The following is a 22,964-nucleotide window of genomic DNA, read 5'->3' as shown; positions in this document are numbered from 1 at the left end:
TAAGTGCTCTGAAATCCACACAGTTACTCATATTGTCTTGAAATTTGGTGTGCCTGGGTAATTTGATCCAGGGGTTCCTGAGACATGGTCCCCCCTCCACCTCAATGGTTTTCCTGGATTTTACCAAAATATTTCTGCTCACAGACAGGGATCAAACCAGGGCTGAGATCACCACAATGAGGTCTCAATTGCTCAAAAATTACCCTCATAGAGTGCATGCCACCTGCTAGCCAGAGTTCAGCTCTCCTTAGAAGCACACAGCCAGTGCTCAGCTGAGCATGCAGACAGAGGAGCCTATAGGGTTTGTAGGTTAATAATAATGGAGATATACCCATCTCATAGAACTGGAAGGGACCCTGAAAGGTCATCAAGTCCAGCCCCCTGCCTTCACTAGCAGGATCAAGTACTGATTTTTGCCCCAGATCCTTAAGTGGTCCCCTCAAGGATTGAACTCACAACCCTGGGTTTAGTAGGCCAATGCTCAAACCACTGAGCTATCCCTCCCCTGTATCTGGAAGTGTCTCACCACAGCTGGATAGCACAAGGCGCTAAGCAGTCGTCCTTGGATCCTGACTCACTCAGCCAGCGTCACTTCAGGTCTCACCCAGGACAGAAATCTGGAAAAGGTCTGAAGGCATAATGCTAAATTCTGTCAGCCTGTTTTTGTTTTAAATTTGGGGGAACGTAATCAAACTATTTTTGGAAAAAAAAAAAAAAATAGGCACGTGAATGCTAGCTGGAAGGGAAGGAGTATAGGGGGGTGGAAGAGTGGGGGTTAAATGAGAATGGTGTGGGGAGGGGAGAGGGGTTGGGAGACTGGGAAGGGGGACATAGAATCATAGACTTTAAGGTCAGAAGGGACCATTATGATCATCTAGTCTGACCTTCTGCACAAAGCAGGCCACAGAACCTCACCCACCCACTCCTGTAACAAACCCCTGACCTATGTCTGAGTTATTGAAGTCCTCAGATCGTGGTTTAAAGACCTCAAGATGCAGAGAATCCTCCAGCAAGTGACCCGTGCCCCACACTGCAAAGGAAGGCAAAAAAACCCAGGGCCTCTGCTAATCTGCCCTGGAGGAAAATTCCTTCCCGACCCCAAATATGGCAATCAGCTAAACCCTGAGCATGTGGGCAAAACTCACCAGCCAGCATCCAGGAAAGAATTCTCTGTAGTAACTCAGATCCCACCCCATCTAACATCCCATCATGGACCATTGGGCATATTTACCGCTAATAATCAAAGATCAATTAATTGCCATAATTAGGCTATCCCATCCCCTCCATAAACTTATCAAGCTTAGTCTTGAAGCCAGATATGTCTTTTGACCCCACTACTCCCCTGGGAAGGTTGTTCCAGAACTTCACTCCTCTGATGGTTAGAAACCTTTGTCTAATTTCAAGTCTAAACTTCCCAATGTCCAGTTTATATCCATTTGTTCTTGTGTCCACATTGGTACTGAGCTTAAATAATTCCTCTCCCTCCCTGATACTTATCTCTCTGATATATTTATAAAGAACAATCATATTTCCCCTCAGCCTTCTTTTGGTTAGGCAAAACAAGCCAAGCTCTTTGAGTCTCCTTTCATAAGACAGGTTTTCCATTCCGCAGCTCATCCTAGTAGCCCTTCTCTGTACCTGTTCCAGTTTGAATTCATCCTTCTTAAACATGGGAGACCAGAACTGTACACAATATTCCAGATAAGGTCTTACCAGTGCCTTGTATAACGGTACTAACACCTCCTTATCTTTACTGGAAATACCTCGCCTGATGCATCCCAAGATCGCATAGCTTTTTTAACGGCCATATCACATGGATGTGAGTGGCACAGGCACTGGGGGAGAATAGGAGCAGAGGTGTCTGTCAGCCCCACATTCTCCCCTCCTATGTGTGCCAGGATCTGGAGGGGGCCTTCCTCCCTTGTGGAGTCTGAGTGCCTCTCTCCACTTTCAGGTGTGTGGTGGGATTTGGGGGGGGGGGGGTCACCTGTCCCTCTAGGAGGGTCTGATCCTCTCTCTTTGCCTCTGCATATGAGCTAGAATACAGGCGCATTGCCTCTCTCCCTGCTTTCCCATGTGTGCGCGCTGGGAACTGGGAGTAAGCCCTGCCTCTATATGGTAGTATGCCCCTCCATACCCTTCTTCATATGAGCTAGGATCCATGGGGCCCTGTCCCTCTGGGGGGTATCCGAGCCCCCTGCCTGCCCCAAATCATGGGATTTGGGGAGCTTTGTCGTGCTAAAGGGGGTCAGAGCCCTTCTCCATGTGAGTCAGCATTTGGGGAAGGCAAGAACAGGCAAGCTGGAAGCATGAACCAGAACACACACTGCTGAGACTGCAGTGAGGAGCTAAGAACGGGCATGCTTGATGCACATCACAGATCTCTCAAGCACTGGGGAGGGAGGATCATAGAATATCAGCGTTGGAAGGGACCTCAGGAGGTCATCTAGTCCAACAGCCTGCTCAAAGCTGGATCAATCCCCAGACAGATTTTTGCCCCAAATGCCTAAATGGCTCCCTCAAGGATTGAACTCACAACCCACTGACATGAACAGAGCAGTGCACACCTCAGAGTGATTTGTTTCAGGCTTTATTTGTCTCCATGGGGTTGATACTATCACACCTCCCAGAGCCTTCTATCCTTTCAGTATTATCCTGTGGGGGTGATCTGGATATAGCAGATGACTAATTTCATATGATATAGCAGAGTGCCAGCTCTGCTACAGTTAAGTTTGAGAAGACCTTTCTGTTTAAAGAGTGACTCTTCCAAGTGCTCTAAAATCCACATGCCTGGCTTGTCTTGAAATTTTGTGTGTCTCGTGGGAATGCGGGGTAAGGTTAGTGACCCAAATTTGGCCCAGCTGACCTCTCAAAAAAAAACCCCCAGCATTTCATAACGTTTGCAGATTCTAGCAACTTTGACCTCTGAAACCCACCCTGAGCAGGAAGAGAATGAACTGTTAATGTTTGGGAAAAACAAGCCTCTGTCAAGGTTTTTTTGGTACGAAAATATGTTCTACATGTGAACGCTCACTGGGTGGGGCTGGGTGATTGGGGTGGAAGAGTAGGTGAGAATAGGGGTAGGGTCTGCAGTGAGGGATGGGGGTATTCTGGGGAGGGAGATAAATGCAATAGAGTGGTAGGGGAAGGAAAAGTGGCTGGGAGCTCAGGAAAGGGGTGGGATTGGGGGAGCAGGAGGGGAGAAAACAGGAGGGATTGGACAATGGGAGGGGTGGCAAGGGAAGTTGGGGGTTTAGAGGTGGGAGCCTGCCAATCCTGAATCTCCCCTTCCGTGTGTGCTGGGATTTGGGGGAACCTGCCCCTCTTGAAGTGTCTGAGCCCTTCTCCATGTGAGCTGGGGGGGGGGGGGAGGGTGGTAATATAAATGTAAATATCTGAAACCCAGGAAATGAATCGTTAAGGTGTGTCAGCTCTCTGTGGAGTGTGTCAGTGAGGGTGGCTGGCCAGAGTGTGAGCAGACCACTTTGGAAGTGGGTGAACTGGGTGGCGCTAGGGTGTGGCCCATGAAACCTGGCTGAAGCACGGGCAGGAAGCCCAGCTGGGGTTGCATAGTGTGGGTGAGGGGCCTGGCTTGATGTGCAACACGGGCTCGGCGACATAATCAAGGAAATGCACAGCCCTCAAGTAAGCTGCTGCCTGTGATGTGTGTACACAGCAGCACCAGGCAGGAGACAGCAAGGACCAACTGCTCAGGTTGTAATGGCTTCTACAGTGCTAACTAATGGGACAGAAAGGCGAGCAGGAGCTGGAAATGTTGGTGGGGTCGCTACATGTTGCAGGAGATGGTGGGGCAGGGGGTGGACAAGGAGAGAGAGACACTTGTCTTCTCTCTCCTGCTTAAAGTTACTGTAGCAACCCTGTAATAAAACGGACAAGATTCTGTGACACAGACCATGAGGGAGATTTCTCTCCCTGGCCCTGTTAGTCGCCACACAGCGCAAGTATTTCAAAGCACGACCATTATTTCCATTCCACTCGAACAAAATGTGCAGGAGGGTGGAAGAGCACTCAGGAATCCCATAGCAACTATATGGCCTAACAGAGAAACCATCAGGATTATTATTGGCTCTGCCACTGGCCTCCTGAGTGGTCTTGGGCAAGTCACTTCACCTTTCCGTGCCTCAGTTTCTCACCTCTAAAATGGGGATCTACTGATGAAAAGTACTATATAAATGCTAGCTTTTTTTTTTGTTATTACCTAGCTACAGTATGTGTCAAATGAAACTCTAAATGAGAACTATAACTGCCTTATCTCTGTATTACCACCCAATTTTCACAGTTTTGAGTTTAACTGAACTTGACATTCTGGAAAGCTGCAAGATACCACCAGACAACCTTAACTCTGCATGAATGAAGTTTTTTGGGTTTTTTGGTCAGGGAATTTATAAAGTGCTTTGCTACACCTGGAGCGTAAGTGGTTCTGAGAAAGCCAACTTCTATTTCACTTTGTATTGTAACCACAAAACAACAGCATCAGTAACCTGTTAGTAACAGAAACTACTACTAAGGGAAAGCAACTACCCCTATGTAGTAGGGAAACGTGCTCAAAGAAGCCCCTGTTAAGCTAATGCAAAACCAATGCAAAATATATATAAATACTCCATCTCTAGGGTACATAAATCCTGGATAGGCAGTATTAAGAACACGTGCTTTTCCATGTCTGGGGCCAGAATTCAGGCTCCACCTCTACAACATAAAATGAGTCTTGCAGCCTCTGGCACTCTCTCTTTGTTGCTTGTCAGTAGCCCACTACAAATATTTTTGTAAGGAGTGATTTCATTTTTGTCCCTATCATTTTGAAGGGGCAATTTCAATTCAGAGGGGCACAAATGAAGTTAATAGTTATAATTCTACCACACACCCGCCTCAAAACCAAGATGCGCAGGTCAAAAGGAGCTGTTGCATGGTAGGTGGGCCCCGAATGGAAGCCTTAGACTATCTTGGTAATAGCTGTACACTGGCTCGTTTGTATGATGCTTGTGACCCGCATCATGCCCCCAGGATGAAATATGCTAAATATCAAGGGCATTTTGCTGAGGGCTGCAAATCGTGTACCTTGGTATCTTGTCAGGAGCGTTTCACCCATTTTGTATAACAACGGGCATGACTGCAGGTGGCAGCATGCAATACTGTACGTCTTGATCAAAGAGGGTCATTGGGCAGCAAGGGCCAAGCAGCTATACTTCATGCTGGGATCTGTAGCTTGCACAAGGCTGCACCTCTCTAACAGACAGTGACTGCAAGCTGCTCTTTGGGTCACTCGTGTGCAACATGAAGCCGACATTTGTGCAATGGAACAGCCATCTTCCCACAGCGACAGAAGCACCTTCAAAGGCCAGCAGAAATGTGGGTTCTGAATGGACAGGGCAGATTTAACAGCCATTCAAAATTAACTCCAAGAAAAGGGAATCTCAAGAAGATTCAAGGAATAAGTCAGAAAAGGGGGCAAGCTTTCTACTGGTCACTTTATAGTGACAGAACAACAACAAAATGCCAGCTGGTTTCAGTAACAGATGCTCTGATCTGTTTTGCATGCCCACCGAACTTCTTTCCAGTGGAAACATGGCGCTTATGCGAGGCTGAATAGATCCTTTACACAGCCCTTTTTATACATACAGTGTCATGGCTGGGATGTTTTCTGCTAACTGACAATCCCGCATATCTATATCTATCTATCTATATATATATATATATCTTATTTTATACTAGTTACACTTAGTTTTAGGAAAAGCAAAATGAGAGGCAGGTGGTTACTGACATTTCATCTCTCCCCCCTCTCTCGTTATTATATTGCCCTACAAATGTATCTTATCTGACGTAGTGATATGAAAATGAACATAGTCACTTTTTCTTCCGATTTTCTCTTTTCCCCTTCCCTCCAAATATTGTGTTAGGTTTGTTCTTTTAATTACAAGGTTTTTCCTTCAATGTTCTTTCTGTATTTCCTCTTCACTGATCAACAAAAGGCCCCATGTTGCGAAGAGCCTCCATCCAACATATCCAACATATGTTCATGTAACTCTGGGTATTGACCAGCAGAGGGTACTGGAGACAACGACACAATGGGAACAGTTACTGCTTCCACAGGACATCCAGCCTGTTGATCTGGGTGGCTGGGGACCCATACCCCCATTTATCACAGTCTGGGGAATGCGGCACACTGCCTGGTCAGCCTATAGTACGATTGTGGAAGATAGAAGGCCTGAGCAAACTACTTGTTTCTGTTTAAAGTATGTTAAAAGTTAGTTTTTGAAAAACAAACGTATTGCTCACAAACTTGACACAAAGATAAAAGAACTACAACAATACTTACTTTGGCCACACAATTTTCAGTCTTCATAGCAGTGCTCGCTAGACATACTGTTTCTTGGTTTAAGCACAGTCTGGCACAGCTGTTGTAGGTCTGTGGAAAGATTTAAAAAATTCTGAATAGAGGCACACAATTTGCTGTAAGGCATCAGATATTTGGTGCAAGATACTCTGTGAAGCCATTCTACTACATTTTGGAATCACTTCTCTTTCCTAAATAAAGAGGAAAACAGGGCAAAATGAAGTTTCGAATCCCACTCAAACTAGTCTATAAAATAAATCTATGCAGGATGTGGGGGGGAGGAGGGGGGGGGCAAAACATCCCCCCCCCCCCCAATCCTGCCTGAATATATTTTTATTTTTTAAGTACAGTAGAAGCTTAAAGTAAAGGAATGCAGCATCTCCTGGTTCACCCCGCTCTCCTTACAAGTCATAACAGCAATATCTGTTGAGAGTGGCTGGGGTTAGCGTATGGACAGAATTCAGCAAGAAGGAGAAATTGAAAAACAAAACAAAACAAAACAAAACATGAATCCTTCCAAATGGCTCTGTGCTATGTGGACTAACACACTAGGTCTTTCCGCAGTGTGGGAGATAGGGTGGGATGTCTAGATTCAAACTGGGACAAAGTCACAGGCAAACAGGCATTTGATGGCCTCAGACTAGTCCTTGCAGACATTTGCCCACATCATAAAACCACCACTTTGGCATGTTTAGCACTTCCCACTCAGGACAGAGATCAGGATGAATAAACACATTATAAATCATGATTTAGATGCACTGACCTAACTGTCAAGAGGAAATTTGGACAGCACTTGCTTGCTCTATGCATTGCTCCAGCCAGTGTTATCTGAACCTCATTTTAAAAGCATCAACATTCACTAAATTCAGTCCAAAACTTCAGAGAGGGAAAAAAGAGAGACATATAGACGCTTTGCTTCCCCATCATTCATGATTGAGCTTTTTTTTTTTTTTACTCACCTGGTTTTTCACTATTTTCTGTTGCATCTTGCATTTGCAGTGCTTTATACTTACATCTCCTCACTCTCACTTCCCCCCAATTTACAAATCCATTATTTTGTATAGGAATACATGATAGAATGTATTACTAGGCACTGCATAAATTCAGTGCTGGGTACATATTAAAAGACAGTCCCTGACCCAATCTAAATAGACAACAATAATTAAAAAAAAGGATTATTTCCCATTTACAGATGGGAACTAAGAGAGAGAGAGATTAAGTAATTTGCCCAGGTCCAAAGGAAGTCTGCGGCAGAACCAGGATTTGAACCCAGCCCTTGAGTCCTGGTTCAATCATCTCTCTTCCAAGCCTGCTGAACGAGCCTACTTTTCAGAAGTCAGCCTTAGAATAATATTCTACCCAATAACCACATTAATAACTATGGGGATGGGAAAGAACTGATTGTTTGAATACAAAATCAGCAACGTTCCATTCTGAGTCCACGGAGCAGAATCTAAAAACTAGAACTGGCTCAGCAGGAAAGGTGACCTCTATCATAACCACACAGAACCAGTAGTGAGCACGGCAGTGTCTAAATAAAGACACTTATTCCAAAGCATTGCACAACTCCCATTATTTTTATTCACATACAAGGGACAGGGACACTCAAGAGTTTCTAGTCCCAATGACTCCCTGTGGCCTTGGACAAGTCATCCAATTTCTCTGAATCTCAGCTTCCCCATTTATAAAATGGGGATAGTACTACATACCTCACAGGCCATTTTCACGGCACCTTGACAGCATAAAGCTCTATGTAAGTGCTAAATTATAAAACAGCCATATAATTCCTCACCTTTCCACAAAAGGTAAGAAAATGAAACTTCAAGGAGTGAGTATATAACTTCTTTGTTAAGGATGTGGAAATGCATTCAACTTGTGTAATGAACAAACATACTGCACCCTGGAGAAGGTATATACATGCTTGGCAGCATGCTCAACAAGGTCTCATGCTAAAACTTTAAGAGTGATCTATGTATTCTTTTAAATCAACACAAAAAGTTTAAGACACTGAATCACTAGCAATGCACGCACTTACTTTGACAGTTTATGACACTGAATGACATTCATTCTCCCTTCACTTATTTGCCCATGCCCAAGTTCAGAGCTCTATGTTTCAACTGAAACACATGATGACCTAGGAATGGGTTACCTAGGGAGGTGGTGGAATCTCCATCCTTAGAGGTTTTTAAGGCCCGGCTTGACAGAGCCCTGGCTGGGATGATTTAGTTGGGGTTCGTCCTGCTTTGAGCAGAGAGTTGGACTAGATGACCTCCTGAGGTCTCTTCCAACCCTAATCTTCTATGATTCTCTATGATTCTATGACATCTGAAGTTGAGGGACTCTGGTATTACAGTTCTCTTCACTGTTTGAGGTGCCTGGGTGATCAGCTACTGTTCCAGGAGAAACAAAACCCTGAACCCGGGTCTTGAAAGATAAAAACCTTTTCAGCTCACTTTTAAAATTGGACCCTAGTAAGAACCTTTTCTAGTTTGAACCCACCCTGTTCAAGTCTCCCCTCACTTTGAGTCATGAGAAGAGGTTTCTTTGCATAGGGAGCACTTGGAAACGGTAGCCTGGTTCTATGCCAGAGGCATATAGCTTTGCGTTGGAGTGCTTTAATATGTTTTTATATTGCATATAAAGCATGCAAACATAAACCAGCTTGCTGAAAGCTACTCTCTTCGTGAAAGCCGGCTGTAATTCTGAACAAGTTTTCAATTTTCACACTGCTGCTAGGGTAAAACATTTTAAAGAGTTTAATTTTTACAGTGGCTTCACTGACATGGGATTATCTAACAAAGTAATGGCTAATCAATAGAGGGTTTAGTTGTCAGGTGAAACATATAACACACTAAAAGGGATTGATTGCCAGACTCCTCCTTATTTACTAGGAGGTATATATTTAAAATGACACAAACGTGTTACCAAGCTGCATTCCTTTAACCTTGCAAACGCCGCTCGAGAAGAACGTTAAGCAGCCCTATAGCAAAACAAGCTCTAATGAAAAAAAAGTCTACAAATATATGGCAGCATCAAATCATGGCAGGAGCAGGAATGTGGTGCAGAACAGGGGAACCACAGAGCTGCATTCATTCTTAGCCAAGGGCTTAAAATGCCACACAGATGCTAGACCATAGTTCACTAAACATATCTAATCGCACTCCATGAGTCTCTTAGATTAGATTTTTCTAATGCTTACGTGACTGGGTCTGAGACGTCTGCCTTTTTAAAAAGAGAGCATGACCCCAGCGTAGAGGAGTGCAGATGTCAATGGAGGTTTGGATGAGCAAGGAATGCCAGATCGAAGTACTGAGCGCAAAGTGGAATTGTGTTCATAAGGATCTCAACCAGTAGAAAAGTCATTTCTTTGGCCATTTAGCCAGAGAATCCCCAGTCTCCGAATGAAACTCCACTTTGTAATAGACACTACAACTCAGAAGTTCAATAAGATTTTTTTCAATAGTTAATAATTACATGATTTATCAGAGAAAGCTAACACTAATAAAAACACACCAAAAAGACAAAACCCAGAGCCTTCCTCCAAGTCATTTTCAGAGCGCAGATTATTAAACTGCCTCTTTTTCAAACAAGGGCTTTTGTAGCTAAGCACAAATTGCCAAACAGTTAAAAAAAAGTTATTAGACTCTGAAGGATTCAGCAGAAGTGGGAAGTTATATAAACAAATCACTCCAGAAGATTTGGAAAGATCAGTTTCATCTCACTTACAGGGTCTTCGGAGACCTGCATTAATTATCCTTAAGGTCTTTCACATGGACTATCTAAAATAAACGCAAATTTATTTATTTATTTCAAATGAGGTGCTCCTCCTGAAAGTATTAAATAATGTCTACAAATTTAAATGCATTTTTATAAATAGGTAATTAAAGAAACAGAAGACTAAAATTAAGTCAAGCTGCAAAACATTACCCAGAATCCATTGTGGAGGTGTTTTTTTTTTTAAAGCACCTTTAAGACTACATTTTTGCTATCAAAAGCCCACTGTGCTGGGGGAGGGGGGTCTCTGTGGGAAGTCATAAGACAAAATATAGGATAGCCAAACAAAAAACTAGAACATTTGCAAGACGGTCCCTAAAGCGTAGTTTGTCATATTGCAATTACACCTTGCCTAGTGCAAAGCCAGAGTCCTTAATATTGCCGCTAGAGGGAAGAAGTGTCTCAACACATGGTAGACAGGGAATGGGTTTTCTTGAGCAATTACCATAACAAAGCTCCTGTGGCTGCATGTACCTTCTAATTACTCACTACAATTAAAATGACTAACCCATAACAAACAGCAAATAAATAAATAAACCCCACCCTGCCTGTTCTCAGAATCTTCATTAAATCTTATACTGTTTTCCTCATCTATCAAAGTAGGAAAAAAGGGTATGTCACAATGTCCAAGCACCACAGGGCTATTCAACGGAGTAAAAGCATTTAAACAAAAACAAAGAGCAAGGAAAACGGGATGTCTTGTGAAAAAGAAAAGAAATGTCGTGGTATTTAGCCATCTGGTAGCTGTTTGAAAACAAATTGTCCTCAAAAGAGCAGAAATACAGTACATCTTCTCTCCGTTCACTGGCTTATGAATCAGGATTTTTTTTTTTTAAAAATACTGACAAACTAATGTTGGACTTCTGTGTGGCTGCTACTTTCATTCCCCCTTGTCCAACTGTGCAAAGATAACCATATGCCCATCCCAACCACAGCAGGTTATTCTAACTTGTTTGCTGCCTCTCTGGGTAGGGTTTTCCGTGCCATTGTTCAAAATCCCTCTGGATTTATTTATTTATTATTCTGACAACTACTTGCTGATCTTAAAAGGTTTAAATCCTTCATTTTATCAGGCTCATCATTAAGAGAAGATGGCAGCCAAGTGATTTTTCTTTCCATTGACAATTTGTGACATTTCTCCAGCAGCGCGCAAGGTGTTGAAAACCTGGCAGCTGTTACCTCCTGGGATGAAGCTCCTTTTTTATCCTCCCATGACAGTTTAACTCAATGGGTCAGCACCTTTAAAGCCGGCAAAGTATCACTGAAGTGGATGGAGGCTTGAATTACTGTTCCCTCCCTAATCAATGTAAACCCTCGCTGCAGGTGAAACTCTTCATCTATAGAGGTGCATGGGGGAGGAAAATGTAATGCCCTGAGCCAGATGGTTTTCATCTTGTTTTTTAAAGAAGAAAGGAACAAGCTAACAAGGGGACAGCTACTTTGTTAGCTTCTTGGCCTCTCTCATGGCTTTGGATCCCCAGGGTTCCAGCCATACAAGAGAGAGAATACAGCAAAACGTAAACACTTAAAGAAATATAACTAGGGGGCTGGCAACACGCTGCTTTCAAAGAGCTGAGCGAGCCCTGTTCAGTGCTTTATTTATCACTGCCCACGTTCTTCGGATGGTAAGTGGACACAAACACAAAGGGCAGGGGGAGTAGACAACACTTGCAATTTACTCAATTACAGAGGAATGCAGAAATGCAGCAAGGCTGACAGCTCCTATTAGCACTAATGTTGGAAGAACCAAGTGGCTTTGATGCCACAAGGCAACCCTTTCATTTTAACTTGGACTTCAGCACAAACATGGTCTTCACCAACACTTTATAATGCTTAATGCGAATTAAAGGCATTTTAGTTTTGCAATCGTTACAGGATGAAAGAAAGCAGTTTTTATAGACTACGAAGTATTTCTATTACTTTGACAAAGCTTTTCACCCAGCAACTTTTTCCTAACATTCATAATAGTGAGAGATGAACTCAGTATGATAATATAAAATTAACATCACTCCTCCCCCTGCCCCGTCCACTCTCTAGAAGAAGGAAAATTTGAACTACAAAATAGCTTGTCTAGATTAAGAGAGGACGCTGCATCACCAGTAGCACCTGTATGCTTCCCTTTATAACAGTCAGTAAGTAGCTGAGACAAGGGACTAAGCACTGCACATCAGAGATTCATTTGGCAAGACGTCCCAAAAAGGAAAGCCACAGACTAAAAACAAAGGTGTCCGATTGCAGCTATCCCCTGTCTTCCCATTCCCTTGCTCTTCTTTTGTTTGTCTTCCCTTGTTGTGCTTTGTCTACATTTCGACTTCAAGCTCTTCAGGTTGGGGACCATTCCTGCTTTACCTTCTGAATAGTGCCTAGAGTATGCTTTAGGGGGTGCTGCCCCCATTTACAAAAAAAAAAATCATCTCAAATCCACGAAACTGAACTGCAGTAATATTCTATGCAGTGAAGCCAAAGGGGAAAGTTTTTGAAACTGCAGAGGGACTTGGGGAGTAGGCTGGCAGGCAAGGTTTTCTTGACTTCCATCTGGAAGATGATGGAGTCCGGAGTCTGGTTTGCAGCACGACATACATGACAGCAATCCCGCTGCCATCAGCACTTCCCCACAAGGCACCTTTGACACAGCTTTCCCTGCACAAGCCCGCCCACAGAAGGAATCATGGCAGCAAAAGGCACTTCATTATTACTCCATTCAAGAGAAGGAGGGGAGATTTTTAAAACAACCTGCATTGTGCCTGTCTTTTTTAAAGAACAGTGGGGTAATCAAGTTCAGGGCAGCCCTGGACAGCTGCCCTGTGACCTACTCATGTTGACCCCCACTATTCATCACTTTCCTTAGGACTATGAGGGCAAGCTCCCGGGGAGTGACCACTACAATAGACAGATACAAGCCAACAATAATACGGTTCCTGCAAAAAAACCAGATGGCACTGCAATAAATTTACAAATCTGCATTCATGGCTCTGTTTAAAACACCCAGAAGCTAAAAGGCTTGAGGGGCCCCCAGAGAGCTTCACAGTTTCTAAAGGCCAGTTCTCTCCCCAAGACTATTGAGCTCATGTTCTTCACAAATGAAGAATGGAGATGTAGCCCTTAAAATAACAAATGCCTGACCTAATCAATCTAGCATTTGGGTCTAACACTAAATGATAGGCACCGAAAACTAATTATGTTTTTTGGCAAGGAGGTTGAATTAAAATGGAAACACACAGGTTAAAAAGGCACTGAAGCATTTGTGAGTCTTTTTGAAAAGGCTGCATGCGCGCACACATACAAACGCACACGGCTTGAAACAGGAACCTGATTCAATAACTCATGCATTTATTTTTAAAATGAATCAGATTAGTCCCATGTGTGACCTGCCGGTCCATCTGTATGTGCTGGACTTAATGGGCACTCTTCTCACACTTGCTTCAGTTTGAAGTATGAGAGAGATAAATTTAGTTTAATTTTCAACAGATCAAGCTATCCATTTTCCAAATGGACCATCTGGATCAGCCTATTAAAATTAATTTATAACTTTGCAGTGTGAAAATTCGTTTGTTAGCGTAAATAAAGTTGCCAAAAACTTTTGCCACTTGTCATTGTTTTTCTGAGGGCTGTTTTTCTACCTTGACTTTCACTTTACATCTCAACCTTTTATTTGATCATATCAAACAACTGTCAGAAATAGAACCTTCACATCCTTGCTTCAGAGCGCTGCACAGCTCGCATTTTTTTTGTATTGTTCTTGCCAACAATAGCTTTGATCTCCCCCTTTGTTTTCTCCCCTGTTCTAATCCCCATACCTTCTTCCAGGCTGCTCACCATGGAAGGAAAGCCCTCCCAGCCCCAGTATGTTAGGCGTCCAAACTACACTCATTCAACTCCCTAACTTCTCACAAAGTCCATTTCAGTCAACCGAAAAATGTCATTTCTTCTAGTAGGAAAGTCCACAGGGCTGAATCAAATGGTCTTCAGCCTAGGTACAGCTCTGGAAGCAGAACAAGATCTTTAACATTTTTCTGACTGACCTGGAAGAAAACACAAAATCATCCTTGATAAAGTTTGTACATGACAAAAAAATTCAGGGAGTGATAAATAATGAAGAGGATAGGTCACGGATTCCAAGAGATCTGAATTGCTTGGTAAACTGGGCACAAACAATATTTGTTTTAATATGGTTAAATGTAAATATATACATCTAGGAATGAGGAACATAGGCCATGCGTACAGGGCAGGGGACTATTCTGGGAAACAATGACTCTGAAAAAGATTTAGGTGTCATGGTGGATAGTTAGAGAACATGAGCTTCCAGTACCATGCTGTGGCCAAAATGGCTAACGCGATCCAGGGATGCATAAACAAGGGAATCTTGAGCAGGAGTAAAGAGGTTATTTTTACCTCTATATTTGACACAGATCAGACCAATGCTGAATTAGTGTGTCCAGTTCTGGTGCCCACAATTCAAGAAGGAAGTTGATAAATTGGAGAGGGTTCAGAGAAGAGCCACAAGAATGATTAAAAGATTGGAAAACCTGCCTTATCCTGAGATACTCACAGAGCTTAATCTATTTATTTTAACAAAGTGAAAGTTAAGGGGTGACTTGATCACAGTCTATAAGTACCTAGGTGGGGAACGAATATTTACTAATGGGCTCTTCAATCTAGCAGAGAAAGGTCTAATATGTTCCAGTGGCTGGAAGTTGAAGCTAGACAAATTCAGACTGGAAATAAGGGGTAAATTTTTAACAATGAACCCTGGTCTACACATGGGGGGCTGGGAGGGGGGGAGGGGAAGAGAGAGAATTGATCTAAGTTACGCAACTTCACCTACGTGAATAACGTAGCTGAAGTTGACGTACTTAGATCGACTTACCGTGGTGAGTCGACTGCTGCCGCTCTCCCGTCGAATCTGCCTGTGCCTCTCACGGTGCTGGAGTACAGGAGTCGACGGGAGAGCGCTTGGGGGTTGATTTATCGCATCTAGACTAGATGTGATAAATCGATCCCCGCTGGATCGATTGCTGCCCGCCGATCCGGCAGGTAGTGTAGACATACCCTGAGAGTAGTTAGCCATTGGAACAATTTACCAAGGGTCATGGTGGATTCTCTATCACTGACAATTTTAAAATCAAGATTGGAGGTTTTTCTAAAAGACCTGCTCTAGGAATTACTTTGGGGAAGTTCTCTGGCCTGTGTCAGACGAGGTGATCACAAGGGTCTCTTTAGGCCTTGGAGTCTATGAATCTGACCATCACTAGGGCCCCAGCCCCAAAAGAGCCTGACAGCCTGAGATAACTTTCAAAGCAAAGGCTGTGCTTTAGTAGAACAAAAAATCAGAGCAGTCAAGTGTAAAGCAATGGAGCAACTCGCTTAAACTTATCTACTGCAGGGCACATAAAGACTACACCACCAATGAATCTGAGCCACGATCTAAAACAGGGGTCGGCAATCTTTCAGAAGTGGGGTGCCGAGTCTTCATTTATTCACTCTAATTTAAGGTTTCGCGTGCCAGTCATACATTTTAATGTTTTTAGAAGGTCTCTTTCTAGAAGTCTATAATATAGAACTAAACTATTGTTGTATGTAAAGTAAATAAGGTTTTTAAAATGTTTAAGAAGCTTCATTTAAAATTAAATTAAAATGCAGAGCCCCCCCGGACCAGTGGCCAGGACCCGGGCAGTGTGAGTGCCACTGAAAATCAGCACGCGTGCCATAGGTTGCCTATCCCTGGTCTAAAACTAAGTCATCATGAGGGGGTTGGATTTGTGGACATTCCTATCAGAAGACACAAAATTCTCAAGCTTGGATAATTTTTCCTAGTTTTCTATGTAGGAAGGTCCACAGATCCCAACAACAGAATTTTATCAGCAGTGTCTCCATGGAGAGAAAGAAAAAAATAAAACTATATACAAACAATAATGACAGAGTTAATTTCTTTTCACTGGGGTACTACTACTGTATGCCACACTTTTTGCTAAATGTTGCTTTAGCTAATTTACAGACCCAATCTGTAGTGTTTTGCGAAGATGAAGGGGGATGAAAGACCAACTGGCCACTTTGCTTCTCTCCTTGTGCAAGGCATAAGATGTTTCCACCCACAAACCAAACCATCATTGCCCCTTAATCAGTGTGCCCTAATACTTGAGGACAGAATAAAACATATGGCTACGCATGCCGTTGACATGCTGCACCTAGATTTGGAAACCTCTGACAGTTTCTTGCCCTTCTCTATCAGAAGAGAAAGATTAGTGCATTTCAATTCCCCAAACTTGCAGGATGACAGAGTCCTACACACATCTAAGGCGTTGCAGCACTTTTCTAACAGGTGCAAAAGCTGCCACCAGGCCAAGAAGTAAGGAAGAAGTTTGGAAATGCTGGCTTCCAAAAGTGAAGTGAAGGGCTCTGCAATGGGATAATCATATTAGGATAGGTGGACACACTGCCTTGAGATAGAGAAGATAAGAAGCCCCCTTTGGAGACAACCTTCTAGGTAGATTTCAATGTCTCCACTTGCAATTTTGGTTTGCTGATGCATTTTTCAGGAATTTTAGATTCTGAATAGCCTTATCCCTTCTTGAGCCTTTTGGGAACTAAAACAATGGAGTCAGAGCCAGTCCTCTCTCTGATGGAGGGACTCATTCTACTGACCTTATCTACAGGAGGTACTTGATGGTTGCTCTTATGTTGGCTCCTGTTGGTGTTGCTGGAGGTTAGGAGAACCATCAATGTGTGTTTGAGATACTTGATCAGTTCTAACAACTATTCTTCCTCAACCAAGTCAAGGACCCATTTGTCTTATAAGGAGGGAAGACAGTTCTGTGCTAACTGGAGAAGCTTACAGATAATCTTGCTTTCATGCTGGATTGGTCTGAGTTGGAATCATGCCGATTTCTTGGCATACGCCAACGCAGAGAAATCATCATTGCATTCCTCCCACCCCACCATGCTGTTGTCCATGTTCTGCTGCTGTATGCACTGACTCGTTGGCTGTATGTAGAAGACAAGGAACCACAAGGAGAGTGACATGCTTTGTAGGAAGCTATGGAATCTTTATTGCTTGGCTGCAGTCTTCTTCCCCTTTTCTGATGAGTCAGCAGGATACAGAAGATGCAGAGGTCCCCATTAACATATTTAATGGTAGGACGTTTTCCAGATGAGTGAATCTTTTCCTCTCTCTTCTTTCTGGGCTTGCTCAGCATGCTTATGCACCTTGCGGAAGCAGCAGGAAGGCCTAGAAAAGCCCGCGCTCAGCTGAAGAAGCAGAACTAAACCAGGAGGCTCTCTGGTGGGGCCCCACAACTCTGCCTACGACAGACAGTTCTGGCTCTGACCCCAAAGCTGCAAGATGGCTGAAGATCAATTGCTAGGATCTGTGGACTCTCCCTCATAGAAAATATGTTGCCTAACATTATGTAAGGGCAGCAGGTTACGGAACGAGAAAGTTAGGAAAGCTGGCATGCAACACTGTAATCTGACATCCCTTCTGGGGATCCCACTAGACCTTGTATTATCTCTATCTTGTAGATCATAGGCTTCTCACAGCAGGACTGTGCATCATGTACATCACGGATTAGATCACTGACACTTTGCATGGCTGGATCTTGAGCTATAAGACAAGTATTCTTTTCCCCTGAACTGTGGGGAAAAAAATAAGTACTTTTGCAATAAAATCTTATTTTTCCTTTGACAATATTATGGAAGGGATTGATGCCTAGGTATCTATACTGTACCTACTACTGTTGTATTAAAGTACCTAACACATTATAAAATTGACCATAGGGGCACATAGCCAGTTTACAAATCTATGTCCTCCTTTCTCAGCCAGGATGGGGGAACCGCTGAAATGGGTCTTTTGATGGTGCTAGGCAAGTAAACTTTTTTGGGTGGGGTGGTGGGAGGAAAAATTTGCTCTCTTTAAAGGATATTGACGCATTTATTTGTTGAACACCCGGGTGCTCAGTGATGTACAATACATACAGGAAGATACACTCCCTGCTGCGTAGAGCTTAATTTAAATTAAGATGGTAAGGAATTTGTTTTAATATAGAGAAGGGATCAGAAGAGATGTTAAAACTTTTGCGGGCTGCGGGGGCAGAGCAGATCTATAAGGACTCATCTTAAACTTTTCGAGGGAAATCAAAGCAGCTCTGCTTTTAGGTTATCAGCCTGGACAATGGCTCTAAGAAAGCCTACCTTCTAGGTATGGTCATTCTTTGTAAAGCACCTTGAGATTCTTGGATACAAGGTATTGTAGAAAGGCCTAAATGAGACAGAGGGAGTACTACAGACCAAGGCTGGAGAGTTTCCCAATGATTAGCAAGTAAACAAAACTCAAATACAAAGTCCCAGCTGATGGGGCTATACTTGCTCAGAAATGGATATCCCTGTTCATAGTCACAAAAGCCCAACACGTCTGATTTTCCCACATACAATGCTACTTGCCTTCTCCCACTAAGGAGAATGAGAAAGGACTTTCAGGCTCGAGCTTGACAAGTGCTCCAGAAAAAAGTCAGGACCCTAAGCTCAGACTCTAGTTTCCCAAAGTGTTTTAAGATTCAAACTGTTAGAAGTTTTATTGTATTTTGAAGAGACCAGTTGCATACCTGTCTAAGTGAATTCTTCTCTGGAATGATCTTCCTAGGGGGCTCGTCATTATTACAGTCTTCTCGCTCTGAGGAATTCTGTGAAAGAAAGCAAGCTTTAATTCAGTTCTTATCCCCAATATTATTCCGTGGGAGGAAAGGAAACTGAATCTTTGCAAGCTACACAAGCTAGATTTTATACACACATGAAAAAGCTAGCCTCAGGTGTAAGCCAACTGGCTTGTTAGGACGAAGACAGAATTTTTCTTATTCTTGATCAATAATGCACCATTCGATAGGTATAGTGGAGAAGTTTGTGTTTGTTTAGGACTTTCCTCTAAAACTGCCAGTACTGACCACTGTTGGAGGTAGGATGCCGAGCAGGTGACTTGATAGCCTGATTTACTATACCACCGCTTATGTCCCTGAACTCCCTACAGTGACTCGTTTTAAAAAGATTCTATTTTGTAAAGAGTAAATGTAACTAATAAATTTCAACGGTCCCCCTATAGTCCAGTAGCTTCATATTAGCAGGAATACTGGCTGACTGCACAGGAGTTTAGTGAGTCACCAACATTCAGATCTGTCTGGCCCACCTCTAAATTGTGGTGAACCAGGTCATCAAATTCCGTTAGATCAGTGATAGCACCATTCCTGCTATGCCTCTGAGTGTTTTTTTTTTTTTTGGTGTGTGCGCACTCTCTCTCTCTCTCCAGAAAAGCTGATAGGATCCTGCACTACCACCACCTATTTGGGACTATAGGGTGTTGAGGAGGAAGGGCAAGCCATAAGAGGCTGCTCCAGAAATGCTCCTCGGCTGATGATGGGCTCAGAAAACTAGTCTGGAGACTTCTGTCCTCTTCACGCTATGGTTTAAGCTACGGATTCCTTGTCTGGGAACAGTGCTATTGTTTATCTAAGGACAGAGGCTCTCTTTGGGACACATTCAGCAAACAATTAACTGGAAAAAAAAAACCAAAACATCCTGTCCACATTGGCCAGGGAAGCAATACTAAAACATGGCGGTTGCTATCACAATTTCAACCACCATGTTGATAGGCTAAGGATAGACGGTGTTGTTTGGAGGAATTCTGTACACACAGCTAAAATGAGTGTTGAACACCACAGTAGTAATAGCCTTTAGGTCACAAACCCCTGCATTCAATACCTCGGAGACTAATCAGTTTATAAAGGCATAAGGGAAAGTTTTACTAGGGAGAGCTAAGCCAGTAACAGGAAGAGTTTCTGACTATAGCAGATGGGATCAGGATAGGATTTTAAGGTGGAAGTTGCATCCCCTTTATGATCATCACCTCCCAGAATCCTCCTCACATATCCAGATCCCCCTTAGAGCTAGCTCCCAACCCCAAATTTCAGTCACTGGCTGGAGCATCTGTCAGACAAGGAAGAGCTAGTACACCACAAGCAGTGTGGTCGAGTGGGGACTGTAGAGAGGAAGCAGATTGCAGGAAGCCATCAGTGGAGCAGTGTGTTTGGGTGCCTGCAGCAGCAGGTGCTGTGTGATCAGCAAGGGTCTAGGTAGGTTACAGTTTCTAGTTTCATTGAAGGAGAAGAGAGCGGGAAGATGGCAAGGACATGAGCAAAGTTTGCTGAGAGATGGAAGAGAAGAAAAAAAAAACCTCAAGGTAAACTGGTCCTGAGGATTCTGAGTAAATCAAGATCTGCAGACAAACTAATGAGCTTTACAAGACACAGAACTCAGGAGGCACAATGAGGTCTGAGCAGCTGTAGTCAGGGTTTTATAATGTAAATCAATCCTAAACAGGCCTGATAACTCGGTAAAACAACCCAAATCTTTGAGAAGTTTTCACACAGGGCCTCAGCTAGGAGAAAGTTATTTGTTAAGCTTGGTTTAGAGAGGGCTGTGAATGCCCAGGTTAAAACTGTACAAATGTGAAAAGGAAATTATGATGCATCTTTGCACAAACTGCTCTGTACTCATCTGCACAGTTTAATAACGCAAGTAGGGATTTCAATTTTGGTACTTCTGAAAACAGATTAATTGCTAGAGATACAGGATTTTGAAGTAATTCCAGGAACTGGTTTTCTTATCTATTTTAAAGATGCATTTTGAATATTCAATCCCCCTTCCCACAATAGCTTCAAAAATCCTATTTTTCCTCAAGTTGTGTGTTTTAGAAAATGGTTATTAAAAGTGAAATCTCATCTTCCTCATGCCTCTCAAACTGCCTTTCAATGTCACTGAGGTTAAAACAATGTCAAAAGCCAGGCAATTCAATGCGGAGGTGAAAAAACAGCCTTTAGCCTGAAATTTCTTGTTATCACAACGTGTCACAAGTTTTCCAGTTTCTTTTTCTTTAAACTAAAGATCTAATTTTAAAAGCGAGCAGAAGACCTTTTTGCATTCATTATCTTTATAGGTGGCAAGGCTACGAGGTTGGCTGAACAAAGACCAGACAAAGACTGCCAAGTGCATATGGTGGTTCACAGCTTGGCGTCTCACCATTCTACAGTACCCACACAGCAGCTCCAATAGCAGACTATTAAAGAGGAGCGCTGCTCATGCACTTTTGTCGGCAAGTAAGTTACGCTTGGTGAAGACAGAATGACTGGAAAGCATTACACTTAAGAAACAAAGCACAGATGTTTCCAACTCCCGCTTATTTCTCAGGAATAGGAAAAATCACCATTCCAGGTGTACTACAAGCCTCCAAATAGTTCAGAAAGAGTCATACCTGCATTCAAGTGAATTCCACTTGATAGACCAATGCCCAGTATTGGTCACCATTCAGCTTTCCAGTGGTAAAGTTAGACTATTATAACAGTGACCAGAAAGCTACATCTGTACGTGTATCTCATTGCTGAACAATGCAAGGGAAGTCTGCTCCCCTGTTTGAGGACCAGAATTTTAAGTTTGCTACAGCATGACGAGTGATGCTTCCAGCCACGAGGGAGGATGACAAAAGGCTATCAAAAAGGTGTTTTGCAATCACAGCTCTAGAATGTGGCATTTGATGCTCATATATTAAGATGGTGCATGCATCAGAAATGTCAAAGGTTTGCAGGAACTGCAACTGATTTGTAGCAAAGACAAGATGGAATCTGCTACGGCGAAGGGGTGGGGACAGAATCAGCAGACCGAAAGGCAGGTCACCGCTGAAAACCCAAACAACTTCTTGAATTGGGGCAAATTCTGAAATCCCATTTCCTCTAAGTGTCAGTGCCTTTCTTGGCTACCATCCTTACCAAAACCAGATAGGGCAAGAGAGTGCTTGTGCTGGAATACATGGAGCATCTTCTACAAAGTAGGACTAGCCTGCGTTTTTGCATCGTTCATTGTGCAAGTCCCACAAAGCATTAAGTGGTTAAGTTTCCCATCCCCCTCACCCCTGAGATTATCACCTCTATTTGCACAGATCGAGAAGATAGAGACCACAGGTTTTACACAAGGTCACACAGAATGTCGGTGGCAATGCTGGGAATCGAAACTGGGAATCCTGATTCCCAAACCTCTGCTTTAGTTGTTAGCCCTCCTCTCTAGCCTTCTCCTCTGAGGCCCACATGAAGGGTATTTGCCTTTCATAGTTTATCTGCCCTAAAATGGTAACTGTCTATTACAAGAGACCCTTTCCAAATACAATTTAGATTTAAGACTTCAGCCTGTAACTAACAGGATATAATTCCGCAGCATGTTATCATCCCAATAACCACCACAAACTCGTTTCATTATTTGACTCTCCACATGAAGTCCCCACTATCTCAAACACGCCCCGTGTTATACGGCACACAGTCCGAAGGCTAAAGCGTCTGACGTGTGATGACATGCAGTATTTTCTGTATATAACCCATGAAAGCAATACTGGGATTCAGCTGTAATAGATGGATGAATGCACTCGGGCTACCAACTGCACAGGGCTACCTTTAGTACTGCCTTAATCCTCATAGTGGAAATCAGGAACCTGCCAACTGGGCAGTTGTTTTGATGCTGTGTTGCCCAACACTAATTATAAAACAGTACAGATGCAGTCTTCTTCCACATGTGGGGAGGTGGGGCTGGGGGAGAACTGTGTGTCTATGTAAAGAGCACAACTATTTTTTATGCTTTCAAATTCTTAATCCTGTTTGGAGCTGTCAGTGGGGGTTAATGGAAGCCTTGGATAGGAGAATTCCAATCTGGTTGGCAGATGGATAGGTTGGTTATAGCTGCATAACTATGTCTTGCCTGCAGGCACAATTCAGAACACTGTTAAAGCAATATAAAGTCTCTGTCAAGCTGAACC

The 22,964-nt window shown here is 43.1% G+C and overlaps 1 protein-coding gene across 16 annotated transcripts in view; it reads right to left on the bottom strand.

Moving 5' to 3' along the window:
* The window catches only part of BTRC (beta-transducin repeat containing E3 ubiquitin protein ligase), a 165,712-nt gene that overhangs the window by 73,357 nt on the left and 69,391 nt on the right, over positions 1 to 22,964 (bottom strand). For 12 of the 16 annotated variants that reach the window (XR_008445598.1, XM_054033511.1, XM_054033515.1 and 9 more), the window contains 2 exons: positions 18,724 to 18,801; positions 6,335 to 6,424 (listed from right to left, as the gene is read on the bottom strand). Coding sequence is in view for 15 of the 16 variants with exons in the window: in XM_054033511.1 (XP_053889486.1) it covers positions 6,335 to 6,424; positions 18,724 to 18,801 (168 nt within the window). In the remaining variant the exon portion in view is untranslated. The remainder of the gene's footprint in view (positions 1 to 6,334; positions 6,425 to 18,723; positions 18,802 to 22,964) is intronic. The other 4 variants (XM_054033514.1, XM_054033522.1, XM_054033525.1 and 1 more) reach the window with 1 other exon arrangement.

Source organism: Malaclemys terrapin, chromosome 7 (assembly GCF_027887155.1).
Source record: "Malaclemys terrapin pileata isolate rMalTer1 chromosome 7, rMalTer1.hap1, whole genome shotgun sequence".
NCBI lineage: Eukaryota > Metazoa > Chordata > Testudines > Emydidae > Malaclemys > Malaclemys terrapin.
This window is presented reverse-complemented; position numbering and strand designations above follow the sequence as displayed.